The following is a 26,511-nucleotide window of genomic DNA, read 5'->3' on the forward strand; positions in this document are numbered from 1 at the left end:
TCGAGTCGGTTCCGACCCATAGCGACCCTGTACAGGGTTTCCGAGGGTGTAAATCCTTACGGGAGTAGAAAGCCTCATCTTTCTCCCGCGGAACGTCTGGTAGTTTCGAACCGCTGACCTTAAGGTTCGCAGCCCGATTCGTAACCACTACGCTACCAGGTAGAGGACAATAAATGCTGGCGTGGATGTGGAGAGACTGGAACACTCCTGCATTGCTGGCGGGATTGCAAAATGGTCCAACTCTCTGGAAAGCAATATGGCACTTCCTCAGAAGGTTGGAAATAGAAATACCTTATGATCCAGCAATTCATCTACTTGATATTTTACCCACAAGAAATGAACCATAACACGAGTAGATATAAACACACCAGTGTTCAATTTTACAATAGTAAAAAGATGGAGACAGCTTAAGTGACCATCAACTGAAGAATTATGGAATATTATGCTATCTTGAATAACAAGGAAGCTGCAAGCCACTGCATAACATGGACGAACCTTGAGGATATTATGTTGAGTGAAATTAGTCACTAAAGGAGAAATACTGCACAGGACCACTACTGTAAAAGATTAAGAAAAAGAACCCATAATAACGAAGGGGGGTGAGGGGGGGGCATTCTTTGCTGATTACCAAGATGCTAGGGGTGGGGGGAGGGAGGGGAAGGTGGAGCACAGGGTAGGAAATAGGCACAGGATAGTTTGGATGCTAGAGAGGGGGTGAATACACAAGAAGGGGGAGGGGAATGGAAGAACAAAGCGGATGGGAAAACAACTAGGCAGGTTTGCATGGGCTAAGTGGGACAGAGGTAAATAATGATGTATGCACAACCTTGGAACAACAGGGCTCTGGGATACAAGAAATGGTTGGAATGCAGAAAAGGGGGGAATAATGTTAAGATGCTTGACTGTCTTTTGAACATTGGTTTCCTGTGCATTATAAAATAGACATTTGAAGGGGAGAGAAAGGAATAACCAGAAATACCACCATAGAAAGCTTGTAAGTTCATCTTCTGCCTATAACTGATTGGAATACCTAAAATGGGGCTACAATATGCCCAGTGAAGGAGGCTACCTGCAGAGACCCTGCATTGCATAATACCATAGGTGGAATCCTGAACCACATCCAGAATCTTCTGAGGTGGGAAATTTCCACTTGAAAGGACGGGCAGACCAGCCTGGAGCAGCTAGAAGAACAGAAAATACTTCTTGAAAGAAAGACTGGCAGGAAAAATACAAAACAATTTTGGCAGACCAACTGATTACTACAAGAAAGCAAGTTGCTCGCCCAGGAGAATCAATGCAAGTGGTCGGGTTCCCTTAGGGCAAGCCCCCTTCCAAGACTAAGACTCTGTGGTAATACACGCTCTGGTTGGTGACCACATTCATCACCGATAAGGGGAAGTGAAGGAAAACAGCAATAAAGCTGCGAGCTAAGCCCTACAATGTTCAATAGACTCCTGTGAACCCGGGTAGAGACCTGGTTGTCCAGCAGTGTGGCAAGACCTGGGGACTCTTGGGCCCAGAATCAGTGACACAGCCACAGAGGACTAGAGTGAAGCATCCAGCTGATAAGAAGGATACCCACACTTGCAGATAATACCCACTTGACCTGGCTTCAATGACTGGACGATCAGAGCTCAACCAGAAGAAGAAAGAAGAGGGAAAAAGGGTAATCTGATATAATTTGATGAACTTGACTTACACGTATGGATGCTCCCTCAAAAGAGGGGACAAATCTTTACAGTGAAGATCATTTCCGCCCCCTCCATACACAGAGTAGACAGGGGCAGACAACTGTCTGTCTGGGTGAGGCTGATGAAAGGAAATGTGGATAGGTCTCTTGTGATAGAATATTGAATAATTGTTATCAGGACTCATTGTGAGGGTTGGCAATGTAAAGGTAGCAAAAGGAGGGGAGTGTTTGACTTTGTAGTCTAGGAGCAGAGGTGCCTGGGACCATCAAGGGAGAAGTGCGGAGAATGGGACTCTGTCCAGAGAAGAAGTGACACCAGAGATGGAGGCAGAGATGATGTGGAGAGATGGAGCGGCTGGGGACTCTAGACCCAGAGAGGGAGAGAGGCTGTGTGCTAATGACCAGGGGACAAGCTTGTAGTGTATATACCCTTTGGTTGGCTGATGATGCATGGAGGGGATTGTAACCATGGCAATGAAACAATATATGATAGGATAAATGTAAAGCTAATGTTCTCCCATGTAAACTATCACATAATTTACAATAAACCATTAGAAAATGTATTTCTAATCCTGTTAGCATGTAACAAAGCATATAGATTCATCAAAGAACTCTGTCAGTTCTACATCATTTCCATTAAAAGAATTTAAAGAATAAATCTGAGATATAATCATATGGAATAATCTCTCTAGCAATACTGAGGTCTCACATGCAAGCCATAACTAGATCTTACCTAAGGACTCACTGTACATTCTTTCACTTCCATCCAGCTCAGAGAGAACATAATCACAGAGAAAGGCATGGAAACAACTCCAGTTCAAGTGTATACGGAAAGAGAAATCTTATCTTGTGAAACAGTCCCAGTATCCACATTGTATTTTCTTATCAATAGTATTTCCTTTTTTCCTCCCCTTTCAACCTAACTCAAACCACATCTCTATAAAAACTTGTTTTGGTTAAGTCGCAATTCATCCAGAAGTGATTAATAATAGCCCAGCACTAAATTGTACACAGAATACTTACAACCCCAGAAATATCAGAATTCAGGGGAAAATGATTCCTTTAAAAAAAAAAAAAGTTGGGGGAGGGGGCAAAAGACAGGCCCACTGTTTTATTAAATTTCAGGTTCAAATTTTACATTTACTAAGTTGTTATATGCCAAGGAGTCGATTCTGACTCCTAGCAACCCTCTACAGGGTTTCCGAGGCTATAAATCTTTACAGGAGCAGAAAGCCTCATCTTTCTCCCACAGCACAGTTGGTAGTTTCGAACTGCTGACCTTGAGGTTAGCAGCCCATTTCATAACCACTACGCTACTAAAAGTAACTGGAAATGGAGTCCTGGTGTGGTGCTGTAGGATAAGCACTGGGTGCTCACTGCAAGGTCAGCGGTTCAAACCTACCAGTCACTCCTCAGAAATCCTACACAGGGTCACTAGGCGTTGGAACCAACTCAATGGAACTTAACAACAACCACAACATGTAAAAATCCTTCAAAATTGGTCAGAAAACCTAGAAGTACCTAACTGATTTATTTATATTAACCTGTAAAAGTGTTCTGGGGGCTGGCAAAGGGGAGAGTGAATAAACTGCATACAGAAAGATTCAGAAGTTAAACCATCAGTCTAGAAATGAGAAAAGGGGTGTGTATGTGTTCCATCATGGCATTTTTTTTGCTAAATTAAAAGCAATTAGGTTTCTAAGACTCTTTTTTTTGTTAAATTCTGTTCCCGTAAAGATTTGCAGCCTTGGAAACTTTATACAGGGTCACTGTGAGTTGGAATGTGAATGGCAGTTAATAACAACATTCAAGATGCTAAGTTCTATCTTCAGAAATTAATATTTTCCTGTCATCCCAACCTACATCGGATCTGTCCGGCATTAAGCACCTACTGAGCAGCACTTTTTCTTCTCTCACAATGAGTGAACTAAATATAATTCTAATATTTCTAAAAGTCTTCCTAATTGACCAGTACTAGAGAATAAGCCATATAGAGAGACATTGTAGCATATTTTAATGTGTAGTGGTTTAATCTACCAGTCGCTCAGAGAGAGAAAGATATGGCTTTCTGTTCCTGTAAAGATTTACGGCCTCAGAAACCCTAAGCAGGGTCGCTGTCAGTCGAAACCAGCTCAGTGGCACACAATGATAAGGAGCGTAGTTGTACAGGGAATCTATAAAGCATATAAATCAATAAAGGAAAATTAGGCATCATAATTCAAAAGACGGGACAAAAAGAAAGCATGTGAGAATGTAAGTTAGAGAAAATATGGCAATATCTAGCAATATTTTAAATGGTCCAGCAGTTTCAAATATGGATACACCTGCAAATGTATATATCCAGAAATATAAATGTGTAGTAAATGCAAACATATACACACAAAGACATAGCTGTTTATACACACATACAAGCCTATTTCTGCAGTGTTATATGAGGAAGCTCAAAAAGTTTGTGGAAAAATGATATTGAAAGATAATGGAATGTTTCCATGATCTTTCTGAAGCCCTCTCATATATAAAAGCAAAAAGCAAAAACAAAAAAATGGTGGGTTGAACGCAGTGATATCCATACATGATTTTTTGAGTCTGATGTTTTGAATCTTTTTTACAGGATTCTTACTGGGATGGAGGGAACTAGTAACAATGTCTCTTTAAAGAGGAAAAAAAAATTATATTAAATAATTTTAACCTAGGAAAAACACAAAATTAGATATAACAACAAAGAAGTCAGTTTAAAGCTTAACTAGAAGCCTGCATGATACACAGAAAATGTCTAATGTCTTAATTTACCAGACTTCTATTTTCCTACAGAATTACTCTAAATTAGCACGGTCTGGGTAAAGGCTGGAGTCCTGGTGTAGCACTGCAGGATAATGTACAGGACCACAAGGTCAGTCTGAAGCACAAGGTTGGCAGTTCAAATCCACCAGCCACTCCTTGGAACCTATATAGGGCCGCTGTGAGTAGGAACTACCTTGACAGCACTTAACAACAACAAAAGGCTGGTGCATACTGAGGATCGTGATGGCCTGGGCCACCTAAGGCAAGAAAGCATCATGGAGATAAGCAAAGGGGAAAAAATCTTACCTTTAACGGTTTTCACGAATGCTTGTTTTTCCTTATTTGGATCTTTCTCATCTATTAAAATCCCATGTAAAATACGTCCAAAGGTACCTAGAAAAAATTTAACAAGATCATTATATTTTAAGTATAAAACTTTCTGGTACAAAATATTTTTTTTAAAAACAACACACAACAAGGGCATATGTGATGTACAACATTATGTACTCTAGTCCCAGAGTAAAAAAGCCCCAATTTTTAATAATTGCTACAAAGTTTTTAATGATGACTACAAGTTTTTGTTGCTGTGAAACATCTTGACTAGCTTCTAGAAATACCATATCTAAACTAAGTATATGAGAATTCTTTCTGTGCTAGCCTAAGTAATCTGGATAGAGCCAGGAGTGTAGGAGTCCGGTGACGGGAGGCATCTGAGTTTCTAGACTTAGCTGCCCAGAGCAATGCTGAAAGGAGAAAAATGAACTTTTCTCCCTGCTGTTTGTTGCAAAGCTTCCAAGGGTAGCTGCTTCAGGAAAAGGTCATGAGGCACAAGTCCTAGATTCAGGCAGTCTTGGGTTTCAATATGGGCTCTACCACTCACTACTTATAGTGGTTTGGGCAAGCTGCTCCACTTCTCAGATCAGTTTTAGGTACATATTGGTACAATATGTATCTAAAACCTGTTTATTAGGAAGAGAAGCTATAACCTTTTGGGGGGTGGTGAGGAGTAGTTAAAAGTGAACTATGAAAATCCTTACTGGTTTCAATTTATAAGGTATATAAACACTCCCTAATGAGCACTGGTGGCACAGTGGGTTAAGCACTGGGCTGTGAAATGCCAGGTCAGCAGTGTTAACTCACCAGCTGATCCTCTAAAGAAAGATGAGGCGGTGTGCTCTTGTAAAAGACTTACAGTCTCATAAAGCTGAAAGAGCCATTCTACTCTGCCCTATTGGGGCGCTATGAGGTGGAATCGACTTAACAGCAGTTGGGTTAACACAGATGATCACTGAAAAATAAATCTCATTTTATTATCTTTTTCTCAATGGAAACTTTTTACTTTCCTTCACAATTTAAAAGATATGCTTGCAAAATTGCTTTGCTGCAGATACCACACATATGGAAGAGGCTGGCTCTAATGGCTTTCACTTTTAAATATGGAGTTGTTCAGGTTCCACTGTGGCCCAGGGAAATACAGTACCTTGGAAGTGTGAGGCAGGAAAAAAATGTGAACACTCTTTAAGGCACTATGCTTGGTGGTGTGGTAGTGGTTATGTGCCATGGATACTGTTCCAACTCATAGTGACCCTGCACAGGGCTTCTGAGGCTATAAATCTTTACAGGAGCAGAAAGCCTCATTTTTCTTCTGTGGAACAGGTGGTAGTTTCGAACTGCTGACCTGACAGTTCGCAGCCCAATTTGTAACCACTACGCTAGCAAAGCACTGCACTTAGAGATCAGCAAATATCTTCAAACACACTAGTCAGAAGCATACAGGGAGACTTCAAAACTTCATTTCAAATGGAATGAAAATATTATGGAATTTTTCCATGACTTTTTTGAAACCCCTATATATATCCTGACAATCTGGTGTGAAAAAAAATGCTTGTAAGTGCTGTTTTGATTTGCATTTATCATATCGCCAACGAACTTGACCACTTTCTTTTTTCTTGTTAAATGTTAATTGGCCTTTTCTGAAATCAGCAGAATTTTACACTAAACTATTCTGGGCGTGAAAATATCAAAGAAAACTACTTAATTTGGAGTTTCTCTCTTCTTCAAATCATACCACCAGAACAGAATACTTTTTCTATTCCATTTAGAGACCAAAAGACATTGCCAACAGAGCATATTCTTCATTAATTTACGGCTCCTTTTGATTCTTTGGGAGATGTACATGGTTCATTTACTGTTTTTCAGATTGGAAAAAGATGTGAAAATTAGTTATATTTTAGAAAACAGGCAACCACAATAAGTGCCATTTCTGTATTAAAAAACGGATGAAAAAAATGCTTCCATTAATTACCATTTGTAACTGGGGCCATTTCAAGTCCCTCATTTAGCTGTGATTAGCCTACAAGTAATCTAACCAACAGGTGAGTATGAAATGACTCACTGCATTCAAAACATCCCAGTATGGCAGGAGCAAAAAAAAGTAATTCTCTATTTAACAACTTACAGTATTCAAAATATTTTACTAATTTCCATCTGCTTTCTTTCAGCTTCTCCCAAGTCAATTACCCTCAAAAAAGGAAGCAGGGACCAGAAGAAGAAAGGGTACTGATATTTACTGAGCACCTACAATGTGCAAGCACACTTAATATACAGTATTTCATTTGATCTTTTAAACTAGTCAAAAAGCAGACATTAGACTCCAGATTTACACAAGAGAATTGGACCTTGAAGATGACAAGACACTGGGTGATTTCTCCAAGGTCTCAAACATAATAAAACCGTAGGACAGGGATTAGAATTTGCAATACTTCTTTTAAAACCCCCACAATGTCAGAGAGAAAACGTCTTAGAATATTTCTAAGAAACTTGCTAGGAAATGATAAAACTTTCACTAAAAACTAAACCATAAAATGTACTGTAAAGCTAATAAATCCAATGCTATGTTCTTTTAGAGACCGAAAAATTAAGAAGTACACCAGAGCTCTAATAAGGCAAATTAAAGATATAAAGAAAAGAAAAAAAAATCAATTATGTAAAGGAAATAAATTGGGAAGGGCATTCCACAAGGTAGGATCTTATCTTCTATCCTTATCTTAGAACAGACACTATATGAAATGAAATGCATAAAAATTATTTGCAAAAAACAAATTTATGGTGGTAACATCATTAGGACTTCCCTGAAAAACAGGTTTTAATAAATACCTTCTTGGAGAACATCTTTCAGGGTTATCCTCTCCCTGGATATTGCTATGTCCTTCACCTTGGCTTTGGCCTCCAAAAGAGTGACACTTCTCAAGTCGTTCTTCTCGATCCGCAAGGTAGGATAACCTGAGGAGCCAACAAAGCCAAACCAAGCAATATAAATACCCTTATCATGGCATCAGGGTCAACCAGTTCCTTAGAGCCACCTGTGGCTAAGTCACAGGAACAAACGGATAAGGGAATCAAAGAAAACGGTACTAATATGACTAAGGCGTCCTGGTGTCTGAGAAACACTGGACTGCTAACTTCAAGATCAGTGGTTCAAATCAAAGCCTATACCAGTAGTTTATGGAAACACTTCCCAGCCTCCCACTATTCTACCTCAAAATGTTAAAATGAGGGATTAAAATGAGAAATCCTAAAAATAGTTATACCCAGCAGTTCAACTGCCTTCCAGCCAACTGAAGGAAGTTTTAGCTCACGGGATTTAATGTAATCCCTCTATGGACAGTTTTTCTTCTAAAAGATTTCCTAATATCATCTCTTAACAATAAAATTTTTCAAATGAAGAGGTGTTTAACACAATATGTAGCAAAAACTGTTTGCTTTTATTTTATCCTCCCCTTGCTTTTTTTTAACTTGTTACTGTTGAACACTCTGGTTAGAAGAACAGTATAGAGTAGGGTAAACAGTGTTCTGTCAGGTCATCAGAATCAGGGGGTTGAGTTATTCTAATCAGTAGCCGAGCTGAGCCTGGGTTTTGCTGCTGCTAGCTCTATCAAGCACACTGGACTTCTAATTCCTTCAGCTGTAGACTGCTGCTACCTTGTGGAGTCTTAGTGAAGAAGAATTTTTCTCTATTTTTGCAATCCACCGTCAACATTCAGAAGTCCCTGTACTTTTACACCCCAAAGGGGGTCTGTCTCCATACTCTTGCCTCTCCCCACAGGGTAGCCTGCTGCTTGTTACTTGGTGAGAAGCTCATGGTGAGGTCAGGGCTTTCTCAGTTATCTTGAACCAGTCTCAGTCTTAGGCAGCCCCATGCACCTGAATCTCAGGGACAGGTCTTTTTCAGTATTCTAGTCTCCCTCCTCTACTCCACAGCTATCAAACTCTGCCTTCTATATGTAGAGATCTTGCATTCTTGCATGGGAAAGGAGTTTTCGATGCCAACCCTCACCAGTGGTAGCTGACCTCTGCTTTTCATAGAACACTAGGTCCAAGAGGATTTTCCACCCTTCCTCTAGCATCAGTGGAACTTGAACCCAATGATAATTGCAACATCATCACAGTAGAAAAACCAGGGTTCATGCCTCCTGCTATGATGCAACAGGAAGAATATATACATTCCCACTTATAAAGTTTTTCATTAAAACAAATCTATATCTAATAAAGCCTCTATATATCTAACACTGCTTTACCAAAAGTATGATGCAAGTATAAAACATCCATCCTGCTAGCTTGAGTTCACTTCCTCATTCTATTTCCTTTTTCCTTCAGTTTTCTTACTTAGTTTACATTTGTCTTGTCTGTCAGATTAGTTATTTTTGCAGGATACTGGTACCTTAAATCCTTTCTGGAATACAGTGGGGTATAAATATATACAGTTCAAAGGTCATGTAAAGAGATGGCTTGAAACACTAAAAAATGGTGTTATCAATGGATTGATGCCATGCTTTGCTAACTTCCAGATACACCTACCATTTTCCCAAAATAAATGAGAAAAATGGGAATTTTTTTTTTAATTCATTCAAACTAGTTTCTTATGTCACTCTTTTTAGCACCAGGGCTGCCTCACCTCTAGCCCACTTTGACGAAGCAAAAGAAAAGGGAGTCAGTCAAGTAAGGGGTTCTCTATACCATGGCTCATACCATGTCTGCACATCAGCCAGCATAAGGCTCTTGGGAAGCAACCAAATAGGTAACAAAAGCCACTGATTAAAAGACTGTCCTCTCCTGGAGGCATGAAAAGACTCATCACTGTGGGCCCAGTACTCTGCAAAATCACAGTCTCAGATGCCCTATGATTTGTAAACTGCCAGTCCAGATTCAGGACTTCAAAATGCATGTGTGCTTCCAGAGAGCTGCTCTGGGAGATTCGCAGGTGGTGAGTGTGGCATAGTCTGTGTGACAAAAATATAATAATTATGCCTTAAGACACTTCATACGTAGAGAATGTACCAAAGACCCATTAAGAAGGGAAATGCTTTAGTCTGGAATAATAATAATAAAAAAATACTTATTCCTATTATTCAGTTATTTTTCCCCTATGGTGTCAAAAGGTACCTAAGAGACACATTTTTTTCTACTTCATTTATGTGTCAATTTTTGTTGTCCATGTTGGGTCATAAGTAATTAACACAAGTCAAAATGTTTCAGTGGTCAATTTTCAGCAACTCAACTTTACAACAACTGTAAATTAACCTAATGGTAACAAAAAATATAAATAAATGCATTTGTACTAAGTTCGTAGCATATATAATAAATGAATTATATCCTTCAGGTAATGCTCACAACTGAAACAATTTCTTATTGATAATAACCAAAAAATTCTTTTAAGTAAATAAATATACCCACCCCTCACTTAAAGGAGTTCTGGTAGTGTTGTGGTTACGAATCAAGTTATGAACCTTAAAGCCAGCAATTCGAAACTACTAGCTGTTCTGCGGGAGAAAGTTGAGGCTTTCTGCTCTCATACAGATTTACAGCCTCGGAGACCCTGTGCCGGGTCATTATGAGCTGGAATCGACACCACGGCACATCACAACGACCAGGATTCCTCACTTAAGGAGCCCTGGTAATGTAGTAGGTTACTAGTTGGGCTGCTAACAGCAAGGTCAGCAGTTCAAAACTCCCAGATTCTCTGCAGTAGAAGATGAGGTTCTCTGCTCCTATAAAAACCCAATACAGGGTCGCCATGAGTCAGAACCAACTCCAGGGTACACCACTACTACCACCACTACTCATTTATCAACATGGTTAGGTTCCAACAACCAAGTCATTATCCAAAATTGGCACTGTGTGAGAGACAGGGCCCAGGCCCTATCTATAACACTGAGTACTGCTCACTGGCTGTGGGGTGCTCTGCTATGTCTTGGGATGCACGTCGTGTAACAGGTCCCCCTTCCTCACCACTGTGGAGCCCATGGGGGGGGGGGGATAGAAGTGATGCCATCCCCTCTTGACACCAGCCCTAGACAGGGACCTTGCTCATCCTCTATCCATCCACCTGAGCCCTGCAGCTCCATATGGCCCACTTTCTTTTCCCTGTGGTCTGCCTCCTGTCTCCCTCCATCTACCTCCCTAGTACTTTCAGGCCCTCACCCAGCGTCCTCCTGCCCACTCATGACCTCACATTGTCCCACTGCTGCCTCTTGCCCTCTGTGAATGAACTGAGATGCAAAGGATGAATGGGCGAAGGCACCCCACAGTCGATTGGTCGCCATCCCTTTGGTGGCCTGGTGACTGCCAGGGCCTCTGGTTTATCATTCAGAGTGGTTCATGGAGGGCATACCAGGGCCAAGCATGGCCCCTAGTGAAGCCGAAACCATCAGTTATTGGAAGTGTGAAATGTCAGATTATAATAATGATTGGTCAGTGAGGAATAGGTGTAGATGCAATTCCACTGACCTCTTAAAAAGGTTATTTGGATTTTAGCAAATATATTCACTGATTTACCTACTTCCTTAAGGCCATATTCAGAATCAAGAATAGACTTGACATAAGTAAAGCTTGACATCTAAACATTAAAAGCAACATTGTGCCTTTTCTGAATACTTTTGTATCAACCATCACTTTCCTGATAATAGAAACATACTTTTCTATTTTTCTTTTGTTCATGGTGGTGATATGTTACTATTATGCTGTCTAACTTTCTTTCAAATTGTTCCCACCTTTCCTTTCCTTTCTGTCTCTGTCTGGATGAGGAAATTGAGTCAGTATTCCTGCAGAAAGTCTAGTAGTATCAGCTTCTTTGAGTATCATTTAACATGTTACTCTACGTGCTAAATTTTCTGTAAACTGCAAGTCAGCCTTGACTGATTTAGGATAACTTTTAGGGGAAGGTAGAGGGCACATGGCTGGCCCATCAGACCCAGGGTACAAAATATCTACTTGTACTGCTTTTAGTAACGTTATGTTTCATCAGTTGATTCAGGTAATAAGAATTTGATTCCTTCATTGTAAATGTCCCTACTGTCCTTTATTTTTAGGGCTTTAATTATTGGAGTCCTGGATGGCACTGTAGGGTAAGTACTGGGCTGCTAACCATAAGGTTGATGGTTCAAACCCACCAACCCCTCCTTGGAAATCTTATACAGGGTTGCTGTGACTCAGAAGCAATTCGATGGCACTTTACAACAACCATCATTGATAGCTTTTTCTCATGGGTTACAAATATAAATTTATAACATCCTGTCACTGCCCACTTTTATTGACTGGGCTTCTACTGTAAGGAAATATTCTCTAGAGAAATATTATATAATTCCACTTACATGAAATATCTAAAATAGGCCAATTTAGTGCTTACAGGAGCAGGAGGGAAGAGGAAAGGGAGTCTTAATTTAGAAAGCAGTGTGGTGCTATGGGTTAATGCACTAGACTGCACAGTTGGTTTGAACTGCAAGGTTGGTGGTTCAAGCTCACCAGTCACTCCCTGGAAACCCTCTAGAGGGTTGCTATAGGTTGGAACCGACTTGAGGGTACTTAACAACAACAAGTATCCATTAATGGCCATGGAAAATCTGGCAACAAATACTGGGATGGTTGCATAACATGTTAATGTAATCAGCATCACTTAACTATACATATATACAAAACACTGAGTTGGCAATCATTGTGTTATAATATATATTTTTACCACAATAAGCAAGGGAAGTGGGATAAAGAGAAGGAAGAGAGAAAGAAGGGGGGGAAGAAAGGAGAGAAAGAAAGAAAGAAATATCTTGCCTCATCAACTAGGACTATCTTGTTATTGGAAATGTAGTTACTATTTTAAGATATTTTCAATGCCTTAGTCACCTCTGATAAAAATCATTTTTTATAAAAAAGGTATCATGATAAACTTGAGAATTTTTAGACATTTTATAAGCTTCAATCCATTGCAACTGTTAATACTTTTTGATGTTCAGATTATTTCATCTTTGGCCCGTGGGAACTCTTAGGCTTGGACAGCTTCCTAGATTTCTGGTTAAGCGACATAGGTTTACCTTGTACATTTCCTGCTCCAGGTATGGAATCAACATTTCTTCAAAATACAGCATTACATTGTTTGATGTTAAATGCTGTCAAGTCGGTTCTGACCCATAGTGACCCTGTATAGGGTTTCCGAGGAGCAGCTGGTGAGTTTGAACTGCCAACCCTGAGGTTCAAACCGACCTTATGGTCGAGTGCTTATTCTACCACACCATGCCAGGACTCCATGGCATTACACAGAGGACAGATTATACTTAATCTTGGTTTAGTAAGAGTAAACGCCAGCTCAGAGAAGATAAGAGTTACCTGCCTAAGAAAACCTAAGTTAATCTCTGGCTAACTGTTTTACCTTGATGATGATGTTGGAAAATAAGGGTATTTCTAAAGTAACTTATTCCTCAGTATGTCTACATTATGCCCTAAGAATGATTGTTCTCACAAATATCTAGATGTGTGGGAAAACTTTAATCACAATCCTGTTGAAATAAGGGAACTATGTACTCAACTCTCCAATAATACCTAGCTTCTTACCATCATTACAAAACAATATAAAGTCCTATTGTATAGCCCACAAGATTATGGAAAATCTCATTAAAATCCAAAGTCTCTGTTTTTATACAGCTCAGTGGCTTATTCCATATAAATACTTGAAAACCTTACTTATGAATTTCTGTAGCAGTGATTCCCTAACCCTTTAAAAAAAAAAATGAATCTATAGACATCTTCCCAAGTAAAGATCTAGTTGTGGTAATTCAAACTACTTTTTAATTTCCCAATTTTATGATGCTCCATTCCATGCTCTAGAAAACAAAGCTAGAGAATGAACCTATGCTTACACATGTTAGAATGTATATATAGTATGGTACACATGTGCCTTGAATACACCACTCGTGCAGGACCACTGAGAGACAAGAGCTTGGCTGACCGCACACAGCTTCAGCAAAACAGCTTTAGAATTCAATTAACTCTTACTGGTGATGGGAGTTGCGTTGTTCGGCGTGTCGGCTCTCAGATACTGAGTCGTCTGGGTTGATGGCTGAGACAGGCCTTGAGAACTACTGCTGGCACTAATGCTGCAAACAATTTTTAAGAGAAAAATATTTATCAATTAACTTTTCAATGAAAAAATATTTTTATTAAAAAATATTTTAATTTTTCAATGAAAAAATATTTTTCTATATATCAAATACAAAGTCATTTTAATCAGCCGAAGATCTTGATGGGAGTTACAATAATACATGGACTTCTCACACAAATGTTTCATACTGAAATTATAGTATATCTTATAATGTGGAGCTCTATCTTTTCCTTTTCTTCTTCTGCTAATCTCCAGTATCACTGAGCAGGTTCATTCAGAAATGAAGGCACTAGAACTCAGATACCACAGACAGCAAACCCAAACTTTACACAGCCAAGCCACTTCAATTAGATTACTTTTTTGGAAAAGGAATAGGACAAGGAATAGGACAGACTTCTTTTAACAACTGTCCAAAATCAAAGGGACTGGAAAATGGGGGCCTATGTGTGGTGCTGTGGGTTAATGCGCCAGGCTGCAGAACCATTTGAACTGTGAGGTCAGAGGTTCAAGCTCACCAGCTACTCCTCAGAAACTCTATATAGGGCCGCTATAGGTCGGAACCGACTCAACAGCACTTAACAACAATCAAACTAAATCAAATGTGCCCACATGCACAAAGCTTGGGGAAGGTTATTGGTCCATGTTCAAGTCTGCTCAATCACTTACACTCTGCTTCTTTTGCTTCCCCATCCCACCCTTTTTAGAATTTATGGAACTTTTCAGAAATCTCTGAATAATATAGGAGACCCAGAAGATGGCATGTTCAAGTCACTGTTAATCCTGTGTCCAAGGTCACCACACACGATTGCCTCCCAAACATGTACTTTTGTTTCTCCACTGACAGCAACCCTTCTTTCTTATTCAGGCATGCTCGGGAACACTCCATCCAGCCATTGTAATTTTGCAGCAACGGAGAAGTGAAGCACAGAAATTCATCATCAAGAGTAAAGCCAGAAGACTAAAGCCAGATAATAATAGCAGAGATCAAAATAGTAGAGGACAATAAATGGTGGCATGGATGTAGAGAGACTGAGACGCTCCTGTGTTGCTGGTGGGATTGTAAAATGGTCCAACCTCTCTGGAAAGCAATATGGCGCTTCCTCAGTAGGTTGGAAATAGAAATACCTTATGATCCAGCAATTCCTCTACTTGGTATTTACCCACAAGAAATACAACACATACCACAAGTAGATATATGCACACCAATGTTCATAGCAGCACTATTTACAATAGCAAAAAGATGGAGGCAGCCTAAGTGCCCATCAGTAGAAGAATGGATAAACATACTGTGGCACATACACACAATGGAATATTATGCTACCTTGAAGAATAACAAAGAAGCTGCAAGCTACTACAAAACATGGATGAACATTGAGGACATCATGTTGAGTGAAATTAGTTAGTCACAGAAGGAGAAATGCTGCATAGGACCACTACTGTAAAAGACTAAGAAGAAGAACCCATACTAAAGGGGCAGGGGGGATTTCATTGCTGGTTAACAGAATGTGGGGGATAGGATGAGGGGAGTGAGGGGAAGGTGAAGCACAGTGTAGAGAATAGACACAGGATAGTTTGGTTGCTAGGGAGTGGAGCAATACACAAGAAGGGGGAAAGGAATGAAAGAACAAGGAGGATGGGAAAACAATTAGGCATAGGCTAAGTGGGACAGAAGTAAATAATGATGAATGCACAACCTTGGAACAACAGACTCTGGGAAACAGGGACTGGGACGTGGTTGTGATAAGGAAACGGGGGGAAATAATGTTAACATGCTTCGCTGTCTTTTGAATCTTGGTTTCCCTAGCATACCATTACAAAGTACACACTTGAGGGGGAGAGAAAGGAATAGCCAGAAATGTCACCATAGAAAATTTCTAAGTCATCTTTTGCCTATAACTAACTGGAATACCTAAAACGGGGCTACAATGTGCCCAGTGAAGGAGGCTTCCTGAGGAGCCTCTGCATTACATAAGACTGTAAGTGGAATCCTGAAAAGAATCCAGAAATCTTCAGAGGTGGGAAACTTCGAATTCAAAGGATGGGCAGACCAGCCTGGAGCAGCTAGAAGAACAGAAGATACTTCTTGAAAGAAAGACCAACAGGAAAACTGCAAAACAATATAGGCAGTCTGCCTGATTACTACAAAAACAAGCAAACTGCTCGCCCAGGTAACATCAAGGCAAGTGGTTGGGTCCCCTCAGGGCAAACCCCCTTCCAGGACTAAGACTCAATAGGAATACACACTCTGGTTGGTGACCACGTTCATCACCGATAAGTAGAAGTGAGGGAAAAACATCAATGAAGCTGTGAGCTAAGCCCTATAATGTTCAACAAACTCCTGTGAATCTGGGTGTAGACCTGGATGGCCAAGTCAGTGACATAGCCACAGAGGACTAGAGTGGAGAGTGAAGCATCCAGCTGATAAGAAGAGAGGGCATATACACAAGAACACCCACACTTACAGGTAACACCCACTTGACCTGGCTTCAATGACTGGATAATCAGAGAAGAAAGAAGAGGAAAAAAAGAGTAATCTGATACAATGTGGTACACTTGTGACCTACACCTATGGATGCAGTAGCTCAAAAGGGAATACATCTTTACAGCAAGGATCATTCCCACCCCCTCCATACACAGAGTAGACAGGGATGGGTAACTTGGACATTGGCTACCCAAAATAAGGGGGGGGGGGGGGGGCTACAAAGGCAAGAAGTAAGTGTCTTACAAGCGTTCAAGAGGGAACCTAGATCCAGAGGGCACAGAAGAAGGTAGACTCTCCACTCAGTAGTATCCAATCTCTCTGGGAGGGGCTGATGAAAGGAAATGGGCATGGGTCTCTTGTGGTACAATAGTGAATAATTGTTATCAGGACTGACTGTAAGGGTTGGAAAAGGAGGGGAGTGATTGATTTTGCAATCTAGGAGTGGAGGTCCCTGGGACCATCAAGGAAGGAGAGCAGAGAGCGGGACCCTACCCAAAGAAGCAGGGACGCCAGAGATGGAGGCAGAAAGGAGACAAGACGATGATGTGGAGAGATGGAGCGGCTGTGGACTCTAGACCCAGAGAGGGAGAGGGGCTGTGTGCTGGGGTGGCAGGCTTGCAGGGTCTACCCTCTTGTTGGTTGATGATACATGGAGGGGATTGTAACCATGGCAATGAAATGATATACAATAGGATGAATGTAAAGCTAATGTTTTCCCATGTAAACTATTACATAATTCACAATAAAGAATTTAAAAAAAGAACAAGAATTAAGCCAGATGACAAGTCAGGTGTTCTGTGCCTTCCTTAGCTACCTGATCAATACAGCTTAATCAGAGGATGCCACCAACACTCACATGACTGTAAGAATCAACTTGATGGCAGTGGGTTTGATGTTTGTGTTTATTTCCCACGTGATAGTTGTATATTTTTAAAATTATTGAGTAAAATGTATAATGACCAAGGCTGCTGTGCAGATGTTGTTGTTAAATTTCATCAAGTCAGTTATGACTCATAGTGACCCTGTATAGGATATCTGAGGCTGTACATCTTTGTGGGAGCAGAAACCTTCATCTTTCTCCCATGGAGTGACTGGTGGGCTCAAACTGCTGGCTTTGTGATTCACAGTCTAGTAGTTATCATACAAAGCCACCAGGCTATGCAGACTGTACATTTACATATGAATTTGAATGTTACCAATTTCAAGACCCTACATATACATTTGAAAACTGTACCTATATATCATCCCTGGCAATGAGCACTGTAGATCCCTATGCAGTCCTTCATCCCTCACAATACAATCTGTTATGATAACTGGAGTCCTGGTGTGGTGCTGTGGGTTAATGCAATGGACTGCAAAGTCGGTCTGAACTGCAAGGTCGGCAGTTCAAGCTCACCAGCTGCGCCTCAGAAACCCTATACAGGGTCACTATGGGCTAGAACTGACTCAACAGCACTTAACAACAATATGGTAACTGAAGCACTTCTGAACTGTCATTAATTATTAAGATAGAAATTTCCTTAACAATATTGTCTGAAGATACATTTCAGGTCACAGAGAACATAACAAGGATTCATCACGGGTCATTAGTAAGCATTCTAAAAAATCATTTAAGGCTGGAAGTTATTCAGGAAACTATCTACAGAAGTCGATCCATGTAGTTGGCATGGGACAGCAGAGAAGAAATGGGGAGATTAAACTTGGAAATCAAAACTACCAGCACTATTTACTGGCTATGTGATCTGTTAAAGGCTGTGGAGCTGGTTCTGACTCATTGAATTATTGGTGGACTGCTAATCCTACAGCGCCACACCAGGACTCCTAGGGCAAACTAATCTTTCTGGAGTCTCAAATTCCTTATAGTGAGAATGAGGATAATACAGTGAAACCTGGGAGAGCTGGAACTCGACAGGACTGCCTTGTCTTTCTGGGTCTCTCAAGTTTTCTGTCCTTGTCAGGTGCCATCTCAGCACCTTTCTATTAGTGGAAATTATTTCTGTTCCCCTTCTCTGACAGACCTCTGACTTACTCAGTTTTTCCAGCTTTTGCAGGTGTTACTGTACCATCTGCTGTGGTTTCTAAAAGGATTACACAGAAAAAAAATCTATATATATGTGGAGCTCTGGTAGCGTAGTGGTTACGAATTGGGCTGTGAACCGTAAGGTCAGCAGTTCGTAACTACCAGCTGCGGGAGAAAGATGAGGCTTTCTGCTCCCATAAAAATTTACAGCCTTGGAAACCCTGTTCAGGGTCGCTATGGGTCAGAACCGACTTGATGGCACATAACAACAACAACCTATATATATATATATATTTACACACATATACAAATATATATACACATGCAAAGCATTTAGCAGTGTCATCTCAACAGAGATTTACAAATTATTATTCCTAACTTTTTATTGTGACCATTATGACATATCTAAAACCTCAAAACAAAGAACCACTGGGCAGCTGCTCTGTAGTTCTGACCAACACTCAAGGATCAGACTACAAAGCAAAGTAGAAGTCTAGGACTCAATCATGAAAAATTCCCCTCTTCAAAGAGGGAGAAAAAGGACTTCAGTTGAGTTACCCAAAAAAAGGATTAAGCAAATCTACCCCCCAGGAGTTTTTGTCAAATTGTATGACATATGTGAAAAAGCTACTTACATATTATCCACAATCAATAAACACTAGAAGTTTAATGAAAAACCACATGGACCATAAATTACTATTCAGTGTGCTTATCTCTAACTGAACAGTAGATGGCACTCTTTTACTACACCGAGAAAACGTCAAAAGTGAGCACACAGTCAAAGGGGCTATGGGTACATCTATGTCAATATCTCTCCCATTTAACAGATAGTTAACAGTCTCTACAAAGAGTAAGAGAGTAGAGTAACCCTGTAGGATAAGTGCAGGGCTGCAAAGTCGGAAGTTCGAGTCACCAGTGCTCTATGGGAGAAAGAGGAGGTTTTCTTTTTCAACAAAGATTTGCAGCCTCAGAAATACTATACAGACAGGGTCACTATGAACCAACTTGATGGTACTTAGCAACAACAAGGTCACAGCAAACCTCCTTGGAAGTCAAGACTTTATGTCATCAGGGAAACAAAGGGGCCATCAGTGACCCAGCACTGATGTCTAATAAAAAGAAACCTAGACTACTGTATCTCTGGTAGCGTAGTGGTTACGAATCGGGCTGCGAACCATAAGGTCAGCGGTTCGAAACTACCAGCTGCTCCGCGGGAGAAAGATGAGGCTTTCTACTCCCGTAAAGATTTACACCCTCGGAAACCCTGTATAGGGTCGCTATGGGTCGGAACCGACTCGACGGCACATAACAACAACAACAGACTACTGTATCACAACAACCCAACTGCAGTTGAGCCCATTCTGACTCACAGCGAAGATAAAATGGACCTATGCTACCACTCCCTGGTTCAAAAGTGATCTAAATACCACTTTGTGGTTGGCAGTAGAAGCCCACCAGCTGCTCCTCAAAACCTATGCAGTTGCTATGAGTCACAGTGGACTGGACAGCACTTTCCAACAATCTGAAAACATTTTCATTCTAATAGGAGGGATACATATACAGAAAAATTTTTAGTGCAGGAAAAAAAAAAAAATACACATACTCTCCAAAAAAGGGACCCAGAGAGAATGGGTAAATGATGACTGTGGGCTTACAAAGGAATTCATGAAGTAGATGGCAATAGAGCTAGACATGGAAGAGTAGACGATGGAAACTGAGACTAGCCCAGTGGACAAAGGAGAAAATGAACAAAAGTCCTGAAGGGCCACGTGTGGGAAATATAAGGAACAAGTCATCATTTGACTGGAAGATAAGGTAAGAAAGGAAGAAAGAAAGATTCCAACAGTATGGAAGATAGATCACTACATAAAGAAGGGCTTTTTCAAAGCCAAGCTATGAAGCTGGGACTGTATTCAGAAATCATTGATGAAGAAAATGAGAATTGCATGTTAGGAAAATAAATCTGTCAGTCACTTCATTTTTACCTTTCACCATACCCGGGCTATAGTATCTTTCTCCTCCTTGTCTCTGACTCACCTAGACAAGTACTTTGTGTGTTCTCATGCTGTATTATGCATATCATAGTCATCAAATGTGCACACTTTAATAATTACGAACTAATTGTTGTTGTTGTTGTTGTTAGGTGCTATCAAATTGGTACCGACTCATAGCGACCCTATGCACAACAGAATGAAACACTGCCCAGTCCTGGGCCAACCTCACAACTGTTGCCACGCTTCAGCCCACTGATGCTGTCACTTTGTCAATTCATCTCGCTGGGGGTCTTTCTCTTTTTCTCTGACCCTCCACCTTACCAAACATGATATCCTTCTCCAGTGATTGGTCCCTCATAACAACATGCCTGAAGTATGAGAGACGAAGTTTGGCCATTATGGCCTCCAAGGGCACTCTGACTACACTTCTTCCAACATAGATCTGTTGGTTATTTTGGCAGCCCATGGCACTTTCAATATTCTCCTCCAACACCATAACTCAAAGGCATCAATTCTCCTACGGTCTTCCTTATTCACTGACCAGCTTTCACATGCATATGAGGTTACTGAAAAGACCACGGCTTGGGTCAGGTGCACCTTAGTCCTCAAACTGACATCTTTGCTCTTCAACACTTTAAAAAGGTCTTGTGCAGCAGATTTGCTTAATGCAATACATCATTTGATTTCTTGATTGCTGCTTCCATGAGTGTTGATAGTTAATCAAGAAGAATGAAGTCCTTGACAACTTCAATCTATTCTCCGTTGATAAGAATGTTGTTTATTGGTCCAGTGGTGAGGGCTTTTGTTTTCTTTACATTGAGATGCAATCCATAATGAAGGCTGTGCTCTTTGATCTTCATCAGTAAATGTTTTAAGTCCTCTCCACTTTCAGCAAGCAAGGTTGTATCATCTGCATATAGCAGGTTGTTAATGAGTCTTCCTCTAATTCTGATGCCACGTTTTTTCTTCATATAACCCATGAGTGAATGCCAAAGATTAAATCTTTGAAGTCATAAATATATCATTAATTTTAAATTCCTGTTGTTGTTAGGTGCCGAGTCAGTAGCGACCTGATGCACAGCAGAATGAAACACTGCCCGAGTCTGGGACAACCTCACTACTGTTGCCACACTTGAATTCATTGATGCTGCCACTTGGCCAATCCATCTCGCTGGGGATCTTCCTCTTAAATTCCTAGTCCCCTTTTTCTTCATTCCTGTTACTCAGCATAATATCTAACCCAGTTTATCTTAAACTGGTATACATCAAAATCATCTAGGAAGAGTAAAGAAAAATAAGCTTCCACCATGATAATCATGTGCAACTAGGTTGAGATCCATTCATTTAACCCAGATCAGCTATTCAGTAAATGTTTGCTGGCTGGCTGGGTGGCTGGAGAGATGGATGGAAAATAAAGTGGAGGAAAGACCCTGGAGGGAGATAGGGGCTTTTTAAAAAGGTAGCGGGAGTCTAGAATAGAGTCATGTCAAAGGAGATGGGAAAAATGCTTTTATCTCCACCTCTCACCAACAACTGGTAAACTGTCGTTTCTGACTTCGCAATTTTTTAGAAAACACAATTATCAGAGACGCACAAATTAGAGAATCTGAGTCTTCTTTGGCCTGCTCATTCTCCCTCCGTCCCCCTCACCAGCATGCACCAGTGTGGATTCCCACGTACATGCAAATAACTGCTTGTATTTTTTTTTCCTTTCCCAAAATATGTACGATACCTGTCATCCAGTTCAATCCTTTTCATACTATGAAGGTGCAAAACAGCTAATATTATTGCTACAAGAAATATTACTGCACAGCAAACCCCTACACTGATGTAAAACACACGTGTAGAAGTGGTTGGCGCTGCATGTACAGGATCATCTGAAATAAAAACGAAAAGCGCAGTAAGCTTTTTAGACAAATGTAAATTTTTTATGACCGAATACACAAGTATAATTTTCTTGGAGGAAAAAAAAATTAGTACCATTTGCCAGTTCTTTGTCAAGAGACTGAGTACATACAAATTTTTTGTTATCAGTTTTTATTTGAAAACAGGCAAAAAGCTTCAAAGTAAAACATTTTTTATACATACAAAATACAAAGTGCCATTTTAACCAGTCTAAAATCCTGATGGAGTTACAATGATATATGGACTTTCCACACAAATTTTTCAGATTGAAATGACAGTATATCTCATAATGATGAAATCTATCTTTTCTTTCCTGTTTATCTCCAGTGCCATCAAGCAGGTTCATGTTATCAAAGCTAGGACCAAGATGAAGGCATGGCACTGCAGAGAGAAAACAAGCATCCTCCCCCACTCTGCCCTGGTGTGGATAGGCAGGGTGTGGGTAGGGTCCTCCAAGACTTCTCTTCCTCAGAGTTCCCTGACAGGTAGGAAGGCAGGCCCTACTCCTGATGACTACTGCATTGTGGGAGAGGAGGAACGAGGTGACCATGAACCTAAGAGGCAGATAGATGGGTTGTGAAGGGTGGAGGGACAGGGAGTGCTCCTGAGCACTTGGCACTCAGCTCCCTGCTAGCTGCCACCTCTACCAGTGTGTGGTCAGAGGGCTAGACAGGAAGGGACAGTAACATCCATCCCCCTGGATTACTCCATGTCCACCAAAAGCAAGGGCAGATGTCCAGATTGTTCCAAGACTGTTCAATATAGTAGCCACTAAGTACTTGTGGCTTAAAATGAAGCTACTATAAATGAGGGCCTGCAGTTTTAATCTGACTTTATTTTAGTTACTTTAAATTTAAAATTAGCCACATGTCTACTAGTTACCACACGTAAATAGAAACAGAAGTTCTACAGGTTCCTCGTAAATTCCCAAGCCATGCCTGGGTTAGGGGGACCAGAAATCCTTTCATTGGCAAGGACCACAAACTCACAACAGAAGAATCACAAATTCAAAATAAGTAAACTCTTAATCTTCTTCTTTCCTCTTTTAAAAATAGTCAAAATTATTTTTTATTTACCTGTTTTTAAAAATAAGAATAGGAAAACAAGACTAACCATTAAATGAAATAATATTCAGCCTTATATTACTCAGAAAAGAGAGGCAAAGAAAAAGACTCAGCAAAACAGTAAATAATTCAGTGAGACTCATACACACACAGAAACAGACACAGAGACAAAGATATACCAGGTATGAGTGAGAAGGGCAGGAGGCATACAGTAAGAAGCAGAACTGGTATGACTGGAGATCCCAAGAGCCTTTGATGATGAGTGCTCACATCATAAATCTACTGAGTATTCATCATTCAATAACTATCTGTTGGCTCATGCTCTGTACAAGGTCCTAGTCTTGATGCTGGGGATTCAGACATGAAAAAGACAGCCACAGGCTGCTCATCATCATGTATACATGTGTGGAGGGGAGTGTGACAAATCCTCAATAAATACATGCAAAAACCCCCACAAATCCACTACCACCAAGTCAAGTCCAACTTGTAGTGACCCTGTACAGCACATATGAGACTGTAAATCATTATGGGAGCAGACAGTTATGGATTTGAACTGCCAACCTGTGGCTAGCAGCCCGATGTCTAACCCACAGGGTCACATTATCTGCTTCCTCTGCCAAGATCATTTCTCTCCGGGATCTTCACCAGGCTCCTCCTTCCCTTCACCCCATCCTAATTCATGTAGTTCTCCCTCCAGTGTGTCAACTTCTCAAAGAGCCGATTACCTGTCTAAAACAGCCTCTCCTGATTCCATTACTTTCTATGCCTTCATTGACTTTATTTTTCACCACAGTACTTCTCCCCATTACATATGCACAGGGCAGTTGTTATGCACAAGGTCGGCAGTTCAAACCCACAAGTTGCTTTCCAGGAAAAAATGAAGCTTTCCACTCCCGTAAAGATTTACAGCCTCGGAAACCCAATACGATTCCTAGGAGTCAGAACTGACTTGAGGGCACCTTATACCAACAGTATGCACAGAAGCTCCTGCCACTGCTCCTTAAGACTTTATGTTCACTGCTGTATCCTCATCATCTAGAATAGTGCCTGGTGCATGCACAGTAAGCACTCAAATATCTGTGGCATGATACTTTGATTTAACCTATAAAGCAATCTATAAAATATCAGTGAAAGAAATAGCCTGGTATCCTTTATAATTTGGTAAACTAGAAACAAGAGCTTCTAAGCTTTCTATGACTGGTTCAAATGCAATCATTCACATTTCACCCCTAATAATGAAGTAAGATAATACAGCAACACTTACAAATAGTTCTGCTAGTGTTTTTGTCCAAAGCTGAAGTTTTCACTTCTTCAAATTCTAAATTCAAAAGGAAATAAAAGATGTTTTAGAAATTCTAGTTTCTTTTCAGTGAAAATCCTTAAAGCATACTCTAAGCACATGTTCTCTAATAGGCTTGTATTCATTTGAAACACTGCCTGAAATAAGTAATATTACAATCACAAATCAATAGTCCATATCATCACTGACCACAGGGTATTACTTGTAGTTGCTCGATGTGAAAGAATTTTGGTGGTCCAAGTAGTCTGAGAAAAGACAGACTACATTGTCTGTTTGGAGGTTCACAGTACACATTAGCTGAATATAAATGCTCTAAGGGGTTCTAGAGTAACAAAACTTGTCGAATCCAGCAATCTCCATGCTCATACGATACAGGAACCTTTTCTTGTCAGTAATACATATTAGCATTCCAGTACAGATAGATCTTTGGTTGCAGACAGTGTGCCTATCTCTAAACACATTCCTTCTAGTTTAGCTTTTTTTGTTTTAATGCAGTAGGCTTGAAAGCCAGATTAATAAAGACATTAAGATCATAATTAAGTAAATCATGACTATGTACTAGATGACCAGGTTGTCCAAAAATATGACCGCCAAAAAATAAACATGGTGGTATGCTATTAAATTTAAGTTTAAAACAAAATAGAAGATGGTACCAATATAGAATTTTGCATGTAATGTTTTCCTACAGATTAAAGAAAACAGAGAAGTTCTGAATATTAGCATGGAGGAATCCATAGCCCACACCATGTTTGGCCATCACTCTGTCTCTAAGCCTTAACAGACAAAGTCCCATGCTATAGTCACTGCCCACGTCTCTAAGGATCAGGAACTGGGTTACTACATGCACTGACTGGCTGTATAAGCTGGCAGCCTCTCTAGGGCTCGGTATCCTCCTATCAGCTAGATAAAGACCTGGTTAGACTAGAAATCTCTAAAGTTCCCTTGGGTTTTAAAATTACAAAAAACATACTAGAACTCGAAAACATACCAAAGCACCAAACCGGGTTGCTGCTACTGGTCTGATAAATTAATTCCAACTCACAGCAACCCCTTATGACAGAAGAGTTTCATAACATTCAGCAATAATTTCCACTAGGAAATCTGTCGAGAGGCAGTTAAACAAAAAGGCTAAGAGCATGGGTTTGCACCCCAGATGCCCCTCTTAGCCGTCTGACCTTAGCAGGTTAGTCAGAATCTCTAAGCCTCAACTTCCTCATCTGAAAATGAAGATAGATAATGAGCAACCTTAATTCTTATGGTTGAATTCTTTTATCTATAACCCAACGTGCTGGAACTCATTCATACCCACTGTAATTTCCTAAATAACACAAAATGCAAAACCAAAAACTACTACTATTTTTTTAAGTGCACACATACGGTATTTCAACCATTAGGGTTGCTTCAGTAAATCTTTAAAGAAAACAACAACTCTGAAACAAGTAATACGCCCAATTTACAGATGGAAAATGTGAGAGGTTAAGTAACTTGTCCCAACATCCTGCAATGATCAGCGCTAGTGATTCCAACCCAAGTCTGTCTAGCCTCCTGACTCCTGCATGAACAATATCATCATAAAAGATATGCTGCTAATACTCAGGGTCCTCGCTCCAATTTCCCTGTGTTTACATCCTCTTCAGTCATTGCTACTGTACTTCAAAATCCTGATGGAAAACATCCTAACCGTCCTGATTAACCAGATGTTAAGAAAGCAAAACATGGGTGAGATTCACGGCTACAAGCTATCTAGAGATTATCTAGGAATTCCATCTGTTAGTGTTTTTTCCTTTTTCCTTGGAATCCACAATCAAGATTTGGTATAATTAAATCTGTAAAAGACCCCCCCCGCCC

The 26,511-nt window shown here is 40.3% G+C and overlaps 1 protein-coding gene across 1 annotated transcript in view; it reads right to left on the bottom strand.

The window, feature by feature from the left end:
• Positions 1 to 26,511, bottom strand: part of RYK (receptor-like tyrosine kinase) — a 143,864-nt gene that overhangs the window by 45,294 nt on the left and 72,059 nt on the right. Inside the window, exons 7-9 of the mRNA XM_006840037.1 lie at positions 13,793 to 13,893; positions 7,628 to 7,753; positions 4,778 to 4,864 (exon numbers count right to left, since the gene is read on the bottom strand). Of these exons, the coding sequence (XP_006840100.1) occupies positions 4,778 to 4,864; positions 7,628 to 7,753; positions 13,793 to 13,893 (314 nt within the window). The remainder of the gene's footprint in view (positions 1 to 4,777; positions 4,865 to 7,627; positions 7,754 to 13,792; positions 13,894 to 26,511) is intronic.

This window comes from Chrysochloris asiatica, unplaced genomic scaffold (genome assembly GCF_000296735.1).
Source record: "Chrysochloris asiatica unplaced genomic scaffold, ChrAsi1.0 scaffold00028, whole genome shotgun sequence".
NCBI classification, from domain to species: Eukaryota; Metazoa; Chordata; class Mammalia; order Afrosoricida; family Chrysochloridae; genus Chrysochloris; species Chrysochloris asiatica.